Source organism: Glycine soja, chromosome 20 (assembly GCF_004193775.1).
Source record: "Glycine soja cultivar W05 chromosome 20, ASM419377v2, whole genome shotgun sequence".
Taxonomy (NCBI): Eukaryota; Viridiplantae; Streptophyta; class Magnoliopsida; order Fabales; family Fabaceae; genus Glycine; species Glycine soja.
The window spans coordinates 49720069-49738874 of record NC_041021.1 but is presented as its reverse complement, the minus strand read 5'-3'; the positions used below and the strand labels follow the sequence as shown (position 1 = coordinate 49738874).

Genomic DNA, 18806 nt, shown 5'->3' with positions numbered 1-18806 from the left:
GATTAGAAAAAGTTACCTTAATCCAAATTGAGCATTAAGTTGAAAACTTGTAAAGCAAGGATCTCTATACAAAACCTACTAGGAAAGTAGCCAAACTTGAAGGGGAGCATAAACGAAGGAGGCCACATAAGTGAGACTTTTGAGCAAAAATAGTTATTTTAAAAGCAATTATCAAACAATTAGAATTATATGGTACATTGAAAAATTTTCCATCTTTCCGCAGTGGTTTAAAAATTTTACCTTTCCTTTTTTATTGCACAGGTTGAAAAACAAAGCACCAGAAATATTGGTCTTATCTGTGACAGAGGGAAATATTAATTCTCAGATGTTGTCTGGGGATGCTAAGTTTCACAGGTTATAGGGGAAAGAAAAACTCATGAAGTTTTCTCTAATGCATTTTGAGTACACTAATTGATCAGTTCACAAGGTTGCTTGTGACATCAGTAAAGAGCTTCATGGATGGTTTGTCCCTGGTAATTCCAGCCATGCAGAGTAACTCGAGGAGAGACACCAGGAGGGACCTCAAAAGATATTTTAATAGTCATGGTCTCTCCTGGCACAACTGAAAAATAGTTATCTGAGTAATGAACAGGGAGAATTCTCGTGTCTTCCCCTTCCTTGTGGTCCTTATTTGAAGCATGAACTGAAAAATGAAGAAAGAAAGCGACACCTATATCTTGTCCATTAATTTCAGAAACCTTCAAACCATCACTTTTCCCAGCAAAGCATTTGTGTATCCTCTTAAACCAACCAACTTCATGCTCTTTTCCAGTCCCACTATCTATGGTTTCTGGTGAGTCTGTAACAAAGCAGTTATTGCTTAGTCTAGCTGTTGAACCGTGTACCAATGTTAAACTTTTAGAGTCTGGTTTTTTAGATGTATTTTGCACATGCATTCGAAGTATATAAGTGGATCCTTCAATGAAAACCTCGGATGTTATCTTGAGAGGTACTTTCTTCTTCCTATATGGCTCTAATAGCATGTAATCTCCGCCAGCAAGATGCAACCAATAAAAATTTCTAGATAAAATTGTATTATCTGACATGTTGTAGAGTTTGAGAAGAAGAAAGTAAACTGGCCTAGGATTTTTTGACTTCGAATACTTCATCTCAACAATAGGTGTTACTTTTTTTGGCAGTGCAGTGAGATTTTCATGAACTTTGTAGTGTGGACGTGTGCCTTCGAGGTCCCACACTGAAACTTCCATAGCTACACTAGACAATTCTTCTGATGTAGTATTAACAACCTGTTTTAAGAGGAAATATAAAATGATATAGAACCTTTAAGAAACTATTCAGCACTGGACCATCAAATAATTTTCAAAGGAAATTGTGATTATTCCAATTTTCGCCAGTTCAGTATTCTTGTAATCCTTTTAACTTGCTACTTTTGGCCTCCTACTCAATTTTCAATTTATAGAGCCACAAAAGTATTTCTCATTGTTAAATGGTATTTCTATTTTCATTCCCAACTCATAAAAGTAGAAGTTTAAATTAGATGTTTACCTCTATAAAATATGTAGCCAGATTAAGCTGTACATGAATTGGCTCTGCTGCGCATCGACAGCCATAGAAACCTGCTGTTTGGTCAAGAAGATGATCATAAAATTGACCTCTCAGACCAGTCCAAGGATTTTGTGTCTTCCAAATCAATACTCCTGTATATTTTTTCCACATGTGCGAAGTCCATCCCTCCAAAAGAGCTCTATATTGTATGTAGTTAACTAGTTGAGCCTGAGAAGATTATAGTATAAAAAAAATAAAAGTTAACAACAGAATAGCAAAGATAGGAGGATTGGAAATGCATCATGTGGATAAAGGTTTCTTACCTTCAAACAAAAATCATCAAGATCTTTTACATCACCATAAAGCTGAATTTGATCATGAACCTTCTTGGTTGGATTTGAATATGGAATGTATTTATGGTATTTCCATATGGGGTTTGGAACTTCTTCTACATAACCATGGGAAAGTTTGTTAAACAGTGGTATTTGCCATCCTTCTGAAGGCATTGTTGCTCTTATGGTGGCAGCAACTGGCATTCCCACAGAACCAACCTCGGGATTGAATCCATAATTATAAAAACTATCTGTAAAGAAATCTTCGGGATTTTGAATTTCATAAGGTCCATCAGTGAAGTCCCCCTTCCCATCTGCAAACCCATCCCATAATGATCCTTGTATGTAAATTCGTGTGCCATCAAGATATTGGCTAGGATCCCCCAACCTTGGGGACAAATCACCTACAGGTTTTTCTTTTTCTTCTCCATGTTCAAAATAAGGATGAAGTTTCAGATCATTTTTCAGGGCAACATTTATATCATCTGGTGGAGTTTGTTCATTTCCACCCACCCAGAGGGCAAGACTAGGATGATTTCTAAGAAGCTTGACCGTGTCTCTAGCACAAAACAAGAAAAGGTCATGGTCCAATGGTCCATTTGGATTTGATACTGGGATACCGCGTCCATCAACATCCCCAGTAATCCAGAACTCTTGCCATACCTACAAGATTTACCAGCAATATGATCAATTATCAAAACTAAAATTACCACTAATGTAACACAAGACATATAGAACTTAAACTAGTGGGTGGGACCAGTGGTGATCTGGTGAATATGTATAAGTTCTAAACCAGTAAATTATACAGTGATCATTTTCTTTTTTGGAAAATAAACATGATAAGATTTGTACTCAGGCTCTAGATATCTCAATATTGTAATCATCAAGTCTCACAAATCTAACCTGGTTTAATAATGATGGAGTCATACAAGCTAATACAAACTGCTACATCCATACAAAAGCACTCAAAAAAGAAAAGAACACAAACAAACTATACAGCCACACTGCACAACAGTACTAACGCAGTAAATGCATAAAAAATATAACCAAGAAAGAATATTGAGCAGCGCATATAAAAAAGAATGAGGGCGTAGTAAATCTTACCAAAAGACCATAATAATCACAATAATGATAAAACTCTGGCCTTTCAGTGAGTCCACCACCCCAGCATCGAATCATGTTAAAATTCATATCTGCATGAAACTTGATATCTGTTTCGTATCGCTTCTTTGAAAGTCGCAGTAGCCCATCAGACAGTATCCAGTTACCCCCTCGTATAAAAATTGGTTCTCCATTGACTTTGAACAACCTATGAAAACATGAAGCAAAACATAAACCAAGGAAAAAGAAAAATATCATAACATTGAAGGAGTACTAGAAACCATAATACCTTCCACCTGTTGCACCATCAATATGGCTTTCAATTTTGCGGAATCCAAAGTGATGGTTCCATGAATCAGACTCACCATATCCTTTGATATCAATGTTAATAATAACATTGTACAAAGATTGCTTCCCCATTCCGTTTGGCCACCATAAATTTGGCTTGTAGAAAAAGAGCTGCCAATGCAGATCATTAGCACTTGGAAAGAAGAGATAAAACTTAAACCCCAAATTATTCAAGTTAACAGGATCAATAGTAAAACAAGGCCGCAAAAGATTAATAATCCAGGATTGCAAATTTTCTCAACTTAGAAAAAAAGAAATGTGACATAAGCCATACAAAAACGTTTGCACAATACACGAAGATTATAAGGTATGGAACAAGAAAAAATTACTCAAAAGTAAAAAAATATTTCTATTAAGATATCTTGACTTAATGATTAAGTTCTTCACTTGTTTTAAAACTTTATACAGGCACTAAGGATAGTGGATTAAATCTCCAGACTGACCTCAGGAAATGTATATTGCACTCGTGATCTTGCAGGAATTGAAAGATTTTGAGTTTGAAGCTGATCTACTAAGTGAATACTCCCCTCAAGTTCTGTTGTCGCATGGATACTCAATGAGCACTCAGCAGTCGAGGAGCTCCTGTTTTCCAACTCAGTTGAGGCATGTAGATATACTCTCTTATAATTGTCAAAAAATGATGACACCAAGTGGGGATCGATTATTTTTACTGGCTGCACCAAATGTAACATCCCGCAAAAGTTAGATTTAATAAGTAATATTAAATACAGGTTATTTTAATAATTATGTATATGTCAAGCTTAGGAATTAGAAAAGGGTAATGGAATTGCATGCAATGGCGTGAGTGCAAATAATATTTAAATTGTATCTCATCATTGCAATATATGGCTGGATCTAGGAGTTAAGTAATATTGAACTATGAATTGAAGAATTCATGAAAAGGCTAAAACTCTTTTTCTCTTGTGATTAAGAGCAAAGGGAAAAGACGGTATATTGAAAAGAGAAAAATGAAGAGGAAAGAAAGGCTTTGCTAATTGGTCTCAATGGTAATTGGTAATTTTATGTGCATGAAAAAAAAAATAGAGGCTTTAAAAGGATTAAAGCATTTTTTATGATACAACTCACCCCAGTAATAGAAATGGAAACCTCATCCCATATTCCAGTATTCCTATCTCTGCAATAAAATTTAACACTTGCATTAGTTATTGATGCAGTTTGCTTTATATTGCTTCTTCATAGTTCAGAAACTCTTCAAAGGACATCATAAAGTCATCATAGGAAATTTAAAAAAGCATATCTAAAGGAAATTTCAGTCTCATAATATAATGTATGTTTCTACTTTGATGCCTTATTTTGCCTTTTCAGTGTAAATCCTCATTTATGTCAACTTCAATTGTGAATAGAACTCAACGTCAAAGTAAAATTGTCTCCATGTTGTCAAAGGAATAAACATTTTGATAATTCAATCACATAAAAATATCAAATTCATTGGTTATTAATTGATATTAGAATGATAAGGATATTGCTAGTTTGTTACCATAACCTAGACTCTGACTAACCATAAAAGAACTGTAAATTTACTATCCAAGGAAAACAGAAAATGAATTACCACACAAGTAATAACAATTTCACCTTATAGGAGCCATCCAATCCCAACCTTGAACATATTGTGTGGCCACATCCTTTCCAATCTACACAAAAGAACAAAAAAAAAAAAAAACCAACCATGTATATATTCTGCACGTAACATTCACTCTTTCCTAGTGTCTTACTCTCTTAAAATTCAATAAATTTTAGAAATTATAAACCACTTAAATTGATAATTTTAAACAATCAAGAAGGACAAAGTTAACATATCGGATTTATTAATATAATTTCTGACCTCGTGATCACCACCTTGTCCCCCCTGAGGAGGAATGCTCCCAGGATGATCGGGAGGGTGAACAAGAACAGCAAGCAGGTTACTACCATCAGAATGAATAATATTGGTGACATCAAGAGAATGTCTCCGAAACATTCCTTTTGGGAGGACCATCTGGTGCCCATTTAAATAGACATCAGCACAGTAATTGATTCCTCGGAAATTCAGATCACAGTGCTGATTGCCTGACTGAGTAGTTAGCAAAGTCCATCAAACCAGAAACCATTAACTTCAAAGCATCATATTTGAATTAAGCTCAATCAAAATAAAATCTCAACTCTAAAATTGCATAAATAAGAGAGAGCAAAAACCGTACCAGCTTACACTGAAAGGTTGTAAAGAACCAGAAGGTGTAATAGTCTCTTCCAGAGTCAGCAATATCCAGGATTGCCTCATTTCCTAGTCCACGAAACGGATCAGGCACCGCTTTGTTCTTCACCAAGGTAGCCAGAACACTGTCAATCATTAAACATGAGTTGAAGCCTCAAGCAATAAAAGAAAAAAGAAAGCAGAATGTGCATGCATTGCATTGCATCTACATAGAAAGAGAGAGATTACGTTCCAGGGACGATAGCTTCCATCCATGGTTGGGTGGAGGCAGAGGGAGGGTGCGTGGTGGTGAGTTGAGTGCCTGTGAAATGAACCTCGGTGGACCTAGCTGCAAGCCATCCCGAATCCAGCGTGGTCTTGGCCATTGCTTGGCCTTGGAAAAGCAAACTCCAACACCAACACCAATCACAATGACTTCAAACTTCAATTCATTGACTTGACCTCTATCTTCTCTTGTTACTGTGTTTTTCACTTTCTTTCTAGTGAGCCATGACAGACTCACAGTTAGTCAGATTAGTAATTGAGCACAAGAGACACGTCTTATGTGTCTATACAACTGTCTCACACTGTTGCCCTCGATAGTATCCACATATTCACTATTCAGTGACTCTCGGTAGAATCACCGTGAATTCCAAAATAACTGCATTGTATGGCTAGAGATGTTAATGCGCTCTTAGTACATACACTAAATACATACGTTTGTGTGTAATATTAATTATATTTAATAAATATAAACCTTATATAATCATTAATTCATTCATAAATATTATTGTCCACCATTAGTATTATAAAAGATATATGTAAAAAAAAAGTAATTAATGTTATATTAAAAAATTAAAATAACAATTATTTTTCTCTTACACAACAATTATAATTGGATGGAGAAAGTAATGATGATAGAATTAATTTTGTAATATTGATATTTTCTTTTCATTTTTTTATTATTTTTTCTTGATTTGTGTAAAGGAAAATATTTGGTAGACATCTAGTGTGTAATCCAACACTTAAAGAGACAGTAAAAAAAATATAAGTATAATAGAATTTATGATATGATAGAAGAATAGAAAAAAATGAGATATGTTCACGTGTATATAAAGTATCACTACTCTTATGTAAAACAAAACGTAATAAGACAACAATTGAGATATGTTTTAAAAATAATAATAAATGCATACATTAAATAATAATAGTATATACTGCATTAATTAATAGTTGTATGCTGTCAAAACAAAATAATATTAGTATTATTTACATCTATGTGTAATATTAATTAGGAGTTTGTTAATAGAACCCTAAATCAAAATTTTTAAGAAAAATATACCTACAATCTCCTTTGTTAAAATATTTTTTTTAAAGGTTATTATAATCATTTAAGATATATTTATTTAAAAAACTTTTTCTCTCTCCTCACTCCTACCTTCTCCCTTCTCCATATTGATGGACTATAATTAGGGATGGGTATACGGATTGGTCCAGCCCATATTTTATACGGGCTAGATAAATCCGGTCTGCAAAATAAATGGATTTTTATTTAAGTTCGTATCGAGTCAACAAATCTTGCAGATAAATAGATTGGTCTGCGGGCCTAAATTATTTTTTTAGAAAAAATGTAAAATTAAAGCAGTTTTTTTCTTTTATTTTTTAGGCTAAAATATAAGATTTTTTTTATTAGATAAAAGAATATATTAAAAATGAGGATACAAGTAATCTTAACATAAGTTCAAATAGTCTTAAACATAATGTAAAATATCATGAAGGTTACAACTTATCCAATAAATGCAAAAGTCCAAGCATTAGATAAATGCAAAAATTAAATATTCTTAAAGTCTTAACAATAGTCAAAATAGTTGAAATACAAACCAACTAAACATCCTTAGTATCCTAAATTTAGAATTAATTTTTTTAATTTAAAAATAGAGACAAAGGGTGGTGAAGAGAGTGACCATACCAGTGAATGAAGAGAGAAAAAAATGTAGGGTGGCGCGATCGTGCGGGCTTGCAAGGTCGAGGACTCGAGGTGGTGTTGATGTGGCCATGGAGGCACGACGCGGGGAGGCATGGCTCGCAGGGGAGGAGGTGCGGCGTAGGGAGGCACAACTCGCGGGGGAGTAAGGTCACCGGACAAGGTCATTGGACTTGTAGTCATGACTTGTGGGGGAGGAGGAGGAGGAGGAGGAGGGGTGGCGGCTATGTGTTCTCAAAGGAGAAGAAAACAAAACTCCAAATTAGATTTTTTGTGTATGTGAGTGATTGCTTGATGGGAATGGTCTCCTTGGCTTAAGTTGGCTATTGGCAAAGCAAAACGCACAGCTTCACTCACCTCACCTTCAATTGAAGCTGATAGGGATAAGTTTGCAGGACTTTGCGAATTAAGCCCGTGAAGTTTGTGAACTAAACGGGCTGAGCCTAAATCAGGGATTACTATGCGGGTTCAAAAAATTTAGGTCCGTTATTTACACGGTTCGCGAACTTAATAGACTGGTCTGCAGATCTATATTCATATACCTACCCTAATTATAATAGTGAACTAAAGCCACAAAACAATGGGAATGTTAGGAAGTGTTAAGTCACTGGCAAGTGTATCAAATTGTCTCAAGTAGTAAAATACTCGGAAGTCCGGGTGTCGAATCCATAGAGACTTTGTCTGTACTTAGATTGATGTAAACTCAATTTACAGCAAGAGATAAGGAATTTAAATGTAAAATTTAAATAAAGTAAGAGATAAGAAATTTAAAATAGAAAATTAGGAGATAAGATAAAAATTTAAAAGAAAAGATAAAAGATTTAAAGATAAAAAATAGAAGATAAAAAAGATAAAAGATTTAAAGATAAGAAAAGTAGAAGATAAAGGTGATGATAAAAAGATAATTCAGAATGCAAATATGTTGAGGCCTAACATGCCAAAACTATTTGTGATGTAATGTTAATGATTTTCTCTATCTAACGATATCTCCATTTCCATCCACATCTACTAAGATACTTTATCTTTGGTTTCCTACGTGAAGAACCTAATTTATCTATTCTTTTCTCTGGACAATGAGAGTTTAGTCTCTCATTACCATGAGAGACTTTACACTTTAGGGGCTGATGTGGATAGAAGAAGGGAATGGATGGATAAAAAAAGAGAATGAGATAATGGACATAGAAAAACGATTTCCCCTATTTGAAATGTTGAGGCTATTAGAGAGATATGAGTCTGTGTCCCGGTGTGTAGGTGTATCTTTTCTCATTTGCTTCTTACTTCTTTTATAGGCCTAAGGTAGCTTAATTTCCACGCGACCTCACGCTAAGCATGCCTTTGGACTTCTTTGTGGGTCTTCTTTGCGCTAAGTGTGAACTAGCCACTAAGCGAGAAGACGCTCTGGGCCTATCTTGTGCGCTAAGCGAGCGATCTTAATCTTCAACTTTTCTTCAAAGCTTTTTCTTCCAGTTTTTGCATCAATTTTCCTTCAAAGTACCTGAAATCTTCTTCTTTTAACTTTTGCTGATAAAAAAATTGCAAAGATATTAATTTCTTCATTATTTAATTAAAAACAATAGTAAAGTGAAAAAATTGTAATCATTCTTAACCAAAATTGACTATCAAATTTTGCAGTTATCAGGAATACTCAAAATTAATACAATGTTGGGTTTGTCATCATCATGGGATGTTAACATATACACATTGTGCCTTCCATTAATTTTGATATCAATTTCTCTGTGTCAATTACAATTTACAAAGAAGCATAAAGGTATTTAGGGAATTACAATTTTGATGAACATCTTGTGCCTACAAATCTTGTATGGATAATGTCTGATATTAATTTCTTTGAGCTGAAATGGGAAGGTAATTAAGAGTAGAGGTGTGCAAAAAAATTGGTTCAGATCGAATCGGATTGTAATCAAACCTAAACCAAATTGATTTTTACTCGAACTAGTTCAAGAAAAAGAAAAAATAGTTTTTTGAAACCAGTTTGGTTAATCGATTTTCACTTGAATGTTTTTTTAAAAATCAATTCAGTTAATCGAGTTGTTTTTACAAAACCAATTTGGTTAATCAATTTTCACTTGAATATTTTTTAAAAAAGAAAAATAGTTCGAAAACTAGTTTGAAATTGGTACGGCTCTTAGAATCAATTTAAAACTGATTAAAAATCAATTCGGATTAGAACCAGTTTTTTGAAACTAGTTCGATTTAGAATCGATTTCCAAACCAATTCGACTATTTGGATATAAAATTGAACCGGTTAAAATAGTTTAGAACCAATTCGATTCGATTTTTTTACCGAATTAGTTTTTGTTCATCCCTAATTAAGAGGGGAGCTTTGTTGGGATAGTGGATTTTAAATTATTTATCTAAAGCAATTTAATGATCATTTATGCACTTGCTTACTATGAAGAAGGTAAAAGGTGCACAACAAACACCCAAAACCCAAAAAATAAGGAATAGGCTTACCTTGCTTGCTTGATGATATGAGAGATCAATCTAAAGTGCAGATTGAAGCACCAAAAACAACAATGAAGCAAGAACGGTGGAATGCAAAGAGAGAGAGCTAGAGCAACCAAGAGCATATCAATGAGGACTTATTGAAGGGCTTCTTAAGTGAAAACATTATTTCTTATAGTTTCTTCTCCATTGGAACAAATCTATGTGGCTGAGAGAGTTTCTTAAAAATAAGATTTGTATCTTCTGCAAGAAATTGTTTGTTAGCAATAAAAAAATAATATTTACCTGACGCATAACAACATCATAATTAAACTATAATTAAGTGAAAATAAAAAATATAAAAGTGAGTTTCGGTGAAGTTTCCTAATGTTTCTTACCATTGGAGCAAAATTATATATGAATTTCTTACAATACATGATACCGTGGGAATCACAAAAAATAACTTAAGAAATTTAGATATTCTAACAAAGTAGTCATAGGAGAAGGAATTCTTGTTCACCATTTTAAATAAATGTCTAAAATGTAAGGTGAGATGATGGAGAGGGGAGGAAAGAGAAATATTTCTTAATTTAGTTTTCAATAAATATATCTTAAATGACTATAATAACCTTTAAAAGAATATTTTTAAAAGAGATTGTGAGTATATTTGTCCTAAATTTTGATGTAGGTACTAACATACTCCAACTAAAATTTTTATGAGTATATTAACAAACTCCTATTAATTATATATTGTGTGTTAAATACACACATTAAATACTACATTGTATAAATATTTGTTTCATTTCTTTCGTTACTACATTAAATACATTGTATAAATACATACATAGTGTATATTACATTATTAATATTAATTGTATAATATATTTAAAAATTATGATAAATAATATAATTTAATGATCAAATACACAGGTGTGTCTGGTTTTGTAACAATTACATATTATATTATATATATTATATATATATATATATATATATATATATATATGAAAAGACATATATCAAATCGTATCATTATACCTAAAACTCGACATTGATAAGTTTTAATGATCACTCTAGTTTAAAAACATAATTTTACACACTAAATTACTTTTTTTTAATGATTTTCTTTATATTATTTCAACCATATTTATAAGGAATTAAGGACAATCTATGTTACAAGTTATAATGTTAAATTGGTGATGAAAGGAGAAAAGAGGGGAAAAAATCGTAACTTTGAATTCTCCCACTTAAAAAAACTAACATTTTGCCGACAAAAACAAGGGATTCAAGCTCTAAGAAGTGTACTTCATTATACAGTCATTTTCCACCACTATTTTTGCAATCCTGGTCCATAGCAATTACATCTCCGTTAAATTACATTGATTATTATTACTTTCTTTTCTTGTGGCCTAGCCTTTTTTCCCGCAACGCCCCTTAATAAAAAAAAATGTCCACATTGACCATACCAAGATAGAAGAATTTGGTGACATTTAGAGACATTTACACGAAGAGATGCCTGTGTGCAGGTCACTTAGTCTCACATATTGTTCAGTTAATTGAAATTCCATACACTAATGGTCAGATAAGCACGAGGGTGAAAATAAGCCATTTATGGCCCAATTTATCAAATCAGTAAGGTTGTTTTGAATACCTACCGTTAAAAATTCACAAGTTTAAACTTTCGTGATAGCCAAAACAAATTCTGGCACCACAAGAATGAGAATTTTGTATGTTTGAATTAACGTTGAGAGAGCCCAAATTTGGAAGTAACATTACAATTCATTACCGTGCATTGAAATTTGCAAAAGTACTTTTCAAACTTTAACCCAAACATAGACAGTATATGGACGAGATACCAAGATGGACACACGCCTATATTAGTCTATTCAAATAAACAAGCATATGAAATAGAAAAAATAAATAAATGTTGATAAACTCCAAATATGTCTACGCTACTCAATAACTACCACGGATACCTTATGGCAATGGACAACATAAAGCAACTCATAATTTAGCAAAACGTCGAAAATTGGAGTAGATATTTAAGAATTTATAATTGTCAATAAAGCCTATAAAGTTACCATATAAATCCATACAAATAATAAAATTAAAAAGGTACATGAAAATTCCTAACATACAGCCATGGGCTCATCCATGACATCACTTCCTCAAAACAGATAAAAGAAGATTGCATTTTACCTCTTTCTCTTATTTCCAGCAACAGCACCCTTATTAAATTTACCAAAATCATTGGTGGTGTCAGCAGTATTCTGCTTTTTCATTCCCTTCTTGCCTCCAAAACCAAATTTGGAATTCTTACCATCTCTTATCTTCTGTTTCTTTCCTTTACCAAAGGCTTGCTTTGCCTTCCCTCCTGAACGATCCCCTGGAGACACCCCTGGCCTTTTCTTATTTGACCTCTCAAATACTTTTCCATCCTCAAAGTCAAAACCCATATCTGCATCTTTCCCATTGTCAGCATACCCACTTTGTTGCCTCTGCTTCCTCCATTTCTTAACAGATTCAATGTCCTCCTTTTTCTGCTTAGCCCTTTCTTTTAATTTCTGAGCCTGAATCTCTTTGGCCAATCTCTTGGCCTCCCTAGCCTTTCTTCTCTCATCAGCCTCTTCCATCTTTCGCTTCTCTGATAATAGCCGACCTTTCACCTTTTCCATGTGGCCATCTGTCTTTACCATTTCTGCATAATAGTCTGCAGGTCTCAGGAAAGGGAGACCCATTGACTGAAGTTTCTCAAATGCTTCCTTAGTTCCCTCCAATGCCTGTGTGTAAAACGCAAGTTCTCGTGCCAAGTCATCATTGACATCTACTTCTTGCTCTTGATCAACATCAATAGAGAGTTTGTGTATCCATTCCACATTCTCTGGCCAACTGATGTCTCCAAGTTTATCTAATAGAGCATCTCTGTTATATACTGCATTTTTAGATGGTTCAGCTAATCTCACATCTTCTTCCTGTTCTGATTCAGATGACGACATTTTTTCACTCTGATCTTCTGTTTCATCCTCAATCATTGTATAATCATTCACAGGCATTGCCATTTAACCTATACAAATATTTAAAAGGAAAAAAAAAATCAATTTACACCAACACAATGGAGTCTAGCATTTATAAGCATCAATTTCTTTATTTCTATCATGTGCTAAAAAGGACTTCATTAAAGAACATCAACGGACAAAGATTTCTCAGCCAAAAGGTGGAGAGGAGGTGATACATTCAAGGTAGCATCATAGCTTAGGCAGCATCACAATAAAGTAATAACAAATAAATAATAACTGACATAATATCAGATCAACAAAGAGAAAATCAAAATTTTCTTCTTTCAATTAAAAAAATTGACTTATTTATTATATGCATAACAACAAATAAATAATAACTGGCATAATATCATATCAACAATGCGTAAATCAAAATTCATTTTCTTTTAATACAAAAAAACCCAAAGTTTCAATAAAAAATAGGTCGCAAAAGAACATAGTATTGGAACCTAGCACCTACAAACCAAATTCCCGTTGAATTAACACTAATTTGCTTTCACCTGGCTCACATAACACAACAAATAAGAAATAAAATACATTGCAACTTCTTTTTACATGAGAAAGATAAGAAAGTCAGCAGCACAACAAGGTACAAGAGCACGAGAGAGAAACACTTGGCACTTGTCACAGTGTACCAATTTCACAGATGGGGGGAAAAGCAATGACTTGAATTTTAGTTTAGAGTTCAAATGGAGTAAAGCGCATGATTTTCAACTATGAAAATTCAATCAAGCATTGAGGGCAAAAATTAATTAAATGCCGAACATAGTGAGATGAAAAACTGATGAGCTTCCTTCAAAGTCCCAATTAAAAATTAAATCCAGTAACCTCAACTCCTCCCCCCTCAACGAGAGAGAAAGGGAAGAAGAGTACTACTTAACTTTTGCCCCCCAAACCCTAAACTTGCTTAGCTGCTTTCACTTCATCTAGACTCGCGCAAAAGACAATGACAAAAGCAAACAGAATTAAACAAGGACAACCTTAATCCTTTGTTTAGAATAGTAGATGCAAATAGAATTGGTTTTCGATGATTAACCAGAAAAGCATACATTAGGGTTGGGGAAAACTGTTTAGTAACAATCAGGAAAAAAGAAATAACTTCAAAATATATATAAAAGAAATCCAATCCAATCCAATCCAACACGGAACATGGAAAGAAAAAACGAGGTGTGTGTTCCGCGAAAGAGGAATCGAGGAAAGAAAACTGAACTAGCGAAGCTATGAGTGCGAGTGCGAGTGCGACGGCGGAGAAACTGAGCGAGAGCGAAGCTCTGTGTGCTGTGAGGTTTAGGGTTTAGGGTAAACTGGTTATTCTAAAGCTCTCAATCTATTTTTTCTAGTTTTAAATAAATATTGTAAATTCTAAGAAGAGAAAGATATAAGTAACGGGTCGAGCCGGGTCCACACCAACCAAAGGCGGATCCGTCTCAATTCTCGCTGTAAAATGGATCGGGTTAACTTGTGCGTTTCAGATTATCCTTCTTGGGTTGGAGTATTTAAAAGGAAATACATCTTTTAAATATTTCTGACAATTTAAATAAAAAATTGTAAATTTTTTAACGAAGTTAACGATACTCGATAAAATATTTTATACAATAGTAAATTACTTTTTTCATCATATTTTTTTATATTATTTTAACCAAATTTATAATTACAAGGGTAGATGTTAAAAGCCATCTAACAATTTAGTATTCAATGACTACCAAATTAAAACAAGATATTCACTTTAGAACATCTATTATGGAATATGTTTAATAGGTTGCTTATTAAAAAATATTATTTTAATATGTTACATGTGATTTTGATTTACTTAATAATAGAAAATATGAAATATTGAAGAGAGAGTGGATATTATTTAGTTATGCAACTTAATAATAGAAAAAAAAATCATAAGAAATAAGATACAATCATCAAAAATAGAAACGAAAAATTGATTGAATTGTTTAAGAATGAAATAACGTAAAATAAATTGTTTATATGAAAATTATTAGAGATTATTTATTATATGTTTACATGCATAATGATCATAATTGAATACGAGTTTTTTTTTTATCATTTTTTACTTTTTACTTATTTTTAATTTTCTTACACTTTTTTTGATTATTTTTCTTGGTATTTTTTTCATTTTTAATTGACAATGTAGTTATATAATAATAAATATTTTATATTATTAATTAAATATTGTAATAATAACTAAATTAATTAATTAAATATGTAAATCAATTAACATAAGTATACAATTACATTAAATATTATTCAGTGAATTTTTTTAGGACTATTTTGAATATAGAAGCATGTACAACAAATGAAATGTAAGAAAATTGTTATATTTCACACAATTTTAATTATGTATATTAATTAAATTTACTTAATTCTAACATGATAAGCCAGATGCTATTGCTAAAGCTCTTACCTGAAACCTCAAGTTTAGTCCCAAATGACCACACACACATGCATGCTCGTATAGTCACTCCCTATTATAATTGAAATCCTCATAACGTGTCCTTCTAGGATCCTCAACCTCAATCTTCCAATGCCCATCAGACAAATTGGCACTTCTTGCTCTTCTTCTCCGTTTCACTATCGATCCCTTCATCCATCTTCTTAGTAGTCCACAATAGGATTTAAGTTATCATAAACCTGCCATCACATGTGGTGAGCCAAGTCACAAGCAAAAATATGAAGTTCCTTCATGTCCCAATTACAGTCATAATCTCTATAAGACTATTACACATCCACGGCTTCAAAACCAAGTAATGCATCACATACAAGTCCTCAGGAACCACCTCCAAATTCTCATTCCCTTCCCTCTTTTCAAAACTCTTCAAGTAGTTTAGTTTTGTTGGCAAACGGTGCCACCACGTGAACACCTCGTTGACCAAAGCTTGGTCACCACCATTATATGATTTCATCCTCCAAAGTTTTCTTCATCAAATCCTCAAACATGCACGTGGATGGCTCTATGACCATCAACCCAGAGTTGAACAAGGAAAAGTCATTAGGTGAAGCAGATGATTGAGGGTAAGCAAAGAGACCATCAATGCTCTTCGACCAAAACTAGAAGATCAGCATCTAGGAAAATGATTTTGTCGTACATGGTGAGTTGCCATATTCGTAACTTGCTACGGTTCCACTCGTTGTATGAACCCTTTTGGGCATAGGGATTTAAGATACGTTCTATGCTTTTGATCTTCCACCCTGCAGCTTTTACACCCTTTATGGATTTGGAACCAATGGATTCATCAGCAAGGAGGAGTAGGTCTTTGGTGTAGTTGTTGTTGTTGTGTTGAGGCTAACCAAATCAGGCTTGTACACCCAATACTCACATGATTGATGCAACAAAAGGTCATCACACTTGAAAATATCCATCCACTCTTGTATCAACATTAACTAGACCCACTTTGATCCTCTTGTTATCAATGCTTTTCTCTATGACATCAAACCAAGAAGGCTTTCTTTTATCTACCTCAAATGTGCTGGTTACATTGTAGACTCTTTTTGGCTTCATTGAAAGTAGAGAGAGCGTAAGGCCTATGGAGAAGGGCGAGAGAATGAGAACCGTTTTTTGCTTAGACAAACGAGAAGAGGAAAAAGACTTGGAAGCCATTTCGTTCCAAGTTTTGCATTTGTGGAAGTTCTATAATAAAGATATATAGATATTTATACCCTTCAGATTCTAAATCCAAATAAAGTGTGTGACATGCTTGTCAAACAATTATGTAATACTTTTGTTTCTAATTAAGATTTTTTTTTAAAATTATTTTTCTTTTATTATAAGTTTTTATTTTTTTATTTTTAGATATATTAATTATTTTTATATATATATTCTTATTTAATTATTCTCTCTAAACATTAATAAGAATTAATTAAGTAAATAGAGAGATAAGAAAAAAATAACTTTAAAATAATAGTATAAATAATTGATAAATTTAATGTGATTAATTTAATTAATTATTTTTTAAGATACATGAATTAATTGAAATAATCTTATATTTAACAACTAAGAGATTATATGATTATGGATTTAATTTTCATGTGGATATAAAAGAATGTTTATTAAAAGAAACTTTATCATTTAAATGAATCTCGTTATTTTAAGAAATTAGCCTCTCGTTCGGCTGATACCTGAAAAAAAAATCTAAATCCAACTTTTTTTTGACAAAATCTAAATCCAACTTTTGTACGACAGTATTTTATTAATTATTGGACAAAAAAAATCCTTGGCCAATGATTCTATTTTTGTTATAGGGCTATGGATAGATTCTTTGACATAATTAAAAGAGTTTAGTTTGAGTTTAGTTTGCATAGCCTATTTTCAATAATTAAAATTATTGATGTATATATTGTTGGTAAAATAGAAAATGTGATATAAGTACTAACAGTTACAGTGTGTTGTGTGTTAGACTGTTATTTTTTCTTTTATATCCGTATTCCAATGAGTCTTTGTTTTTTTCTTTATCCCCTCCCTTTTTCTATCACGTTACTCATCAAATATCACATTTTCTCTTTTATTTTTTTCTTTTCTTTCTTCCCTTCTATCTCCCTTTTTTTCTTCACTCATCTCTCATCATGTGCTATGACAGAATCATGAGCCATTGATAATATATTTTCTTTTGCGCTACATTCTAAGTAGCCACAATTGCTAACGATAAAACATCTTTATCAACAACAGACCATTTTTTTTTTTTAAAAAAAAGAGTCACCAACATTGTCAATATTTTCTTTTTCTTTTGATTAAGGTAAGAGTCTTTTTTTTTTTGTTCAGATGAAATTTATCTTTTACAAGAGACCATTTTTGTTTGATTCAGGGATATTCATAACACGGTAAAAATTTGTTTCGACTTAAACATGAAATTTTATTTAAAATAATATATATATATATATATATATATATATATATATATATATATATATATATAACTTGGCATCCATTGTTTTTTGATAATGAAAGAGAGATCAAATTTATAGGCATCCACAGCAATATATTATTGTGATAACGTTAAGTGACTGATCTTTCCCATCTAACAAATCATGGATAGGATATCCTGAAGTGTCTCCCAATTTCTGATAGGAAATAATTCAAAATTGTTCCATGTGTGGAGTGAGTGATGAATTAGATCTATATGCTATGAATTTTAGTCAATTTAGCCAGTAGCCACCTAAAAATTTATTCTATTTTTAGATAGAATATTCACTAATTTAGATGTATTTATGATCTAATTCAACACAATTATATTTAATTGAATTTCATAAGTATTCGAGTCAAATCCGATCAAATTTAAGATTTGATCATAAATAGATTGATTTTTAATCCAATCCGACCAATCCATATCATATAACTAAATTTATTATTATATGTAAATTAATTATTAAATACAATATACATTAAATTTTAACTTATATAATTTATTAAATTAAACCATCTATTATTTTTTTCTTTTTTAAATTATTTTTTATCTCTATCTTGATTTTATTTATATTTTCTCATGTCAATATAATACTTTATTTTTATCAAAATAAAAATATCATATTAACATTAAAATCATTAATTATATTAGTTAAATATTATCATAATTTAATTTCTTTTAAGTATATTTAGTAATTATATATTTATAAAGCTTCAAATAAAAATAAATTATTGTTCTTAAAAAATTATATTTTATAAAATAAAAAATATTTTTAAAATATTCAGATTCAATTAACTCAATCTGACTCATTTATGATAGGGGTTGGATTTGTAAAAAAAATTATACAATATCCAATTCAATCCATAAAATTTTGATGAGGTTTTGTAATATATTTAACTAAATCGGACCCCTAAACACTTCTATTTTTAGGAATGGTCC

At 32.0% G+C, this 18806-nt stretch overlaps 2 protein-coding genes and 1 pseudogene across 4 annotated transcripts; all 3 read right to left on the bottom strand.

Moving 5' to 3' along the window:
* Positions 1–193: 193 nt before the first annotated feature.
* LOC114402823 (mannosylglycoprotein endo-beta-mannosidase-like) lies at positions 194–6019 on the bottom strand. Of its 3 annotated transcripts, XM_028365504.1 has the most exons (11): positions 5728–6019; positions 5486–5624; positions 5131–5358; positions 4881–4939; positions 4374–4422; positions 3731–3961; positions 3229–3398; positions 2943–3147; positions 1830–2501; positions 1507–1734; positions 194–1247 (listed from the first exon to the last, which is right to left on the bottom strand). In XM_028365504.1, the coding sequence occupies exons 1-11, from the start codon at positions 5862–5864 to the stop codon at positions 441–443; spliced, it is 2925 nt and encodes a 974-aa protein (XP_028221305.1). In that variant the 5' UTR covers positions 5865–6019; the 3' UTR covers positions 194–440. The 3 variants fall into 3 exon arrangements, with proteins under 3 accessions (XP_028221305.1, XP_028221306.1, XP_028221307.1); XM_028365505.1 differs by lacking the exon at positions 5728–6019 and having other exon boundaries at positions 5131–5354; positions 5486–5606; XM_028365506.1 differs by lacking the exon at positions 5728–6019 and having other exon boundaries at positions 5131–5398; positions 5486–5592.
* A 5895-nt stretch (positions 6020–11914) lies between these two features.
* Positions 11915–14306, bottom strand: LOC114403391 (probable rRNA-processing protein EBP2 homolog). The gene is made up of 2 exons (XM_028366329.1): positions 14171–14306; positions 11915–12968 (listed from the first exon to the last, which is right to left on the bottom strand). Exon 2 carries the CDS (start codon positions 12961–12963, stop codon positions 12100–12102), a length of 864 nt encoding a protein of 287 aa, XP_028222130.1. The 5' UTR covers positions 12964–12968; positions 14171–14306; the 3' UTR covers positions 11915–12099.
* Positions 14307–15427: 1121 nt separating this feature from the next.
* LOC114402202 lies at positions 15428–16567 on the bottom strand (annotated as a pseudogene).
* Positions 16568–18806: the final 2239 nt, after the last annotated feature.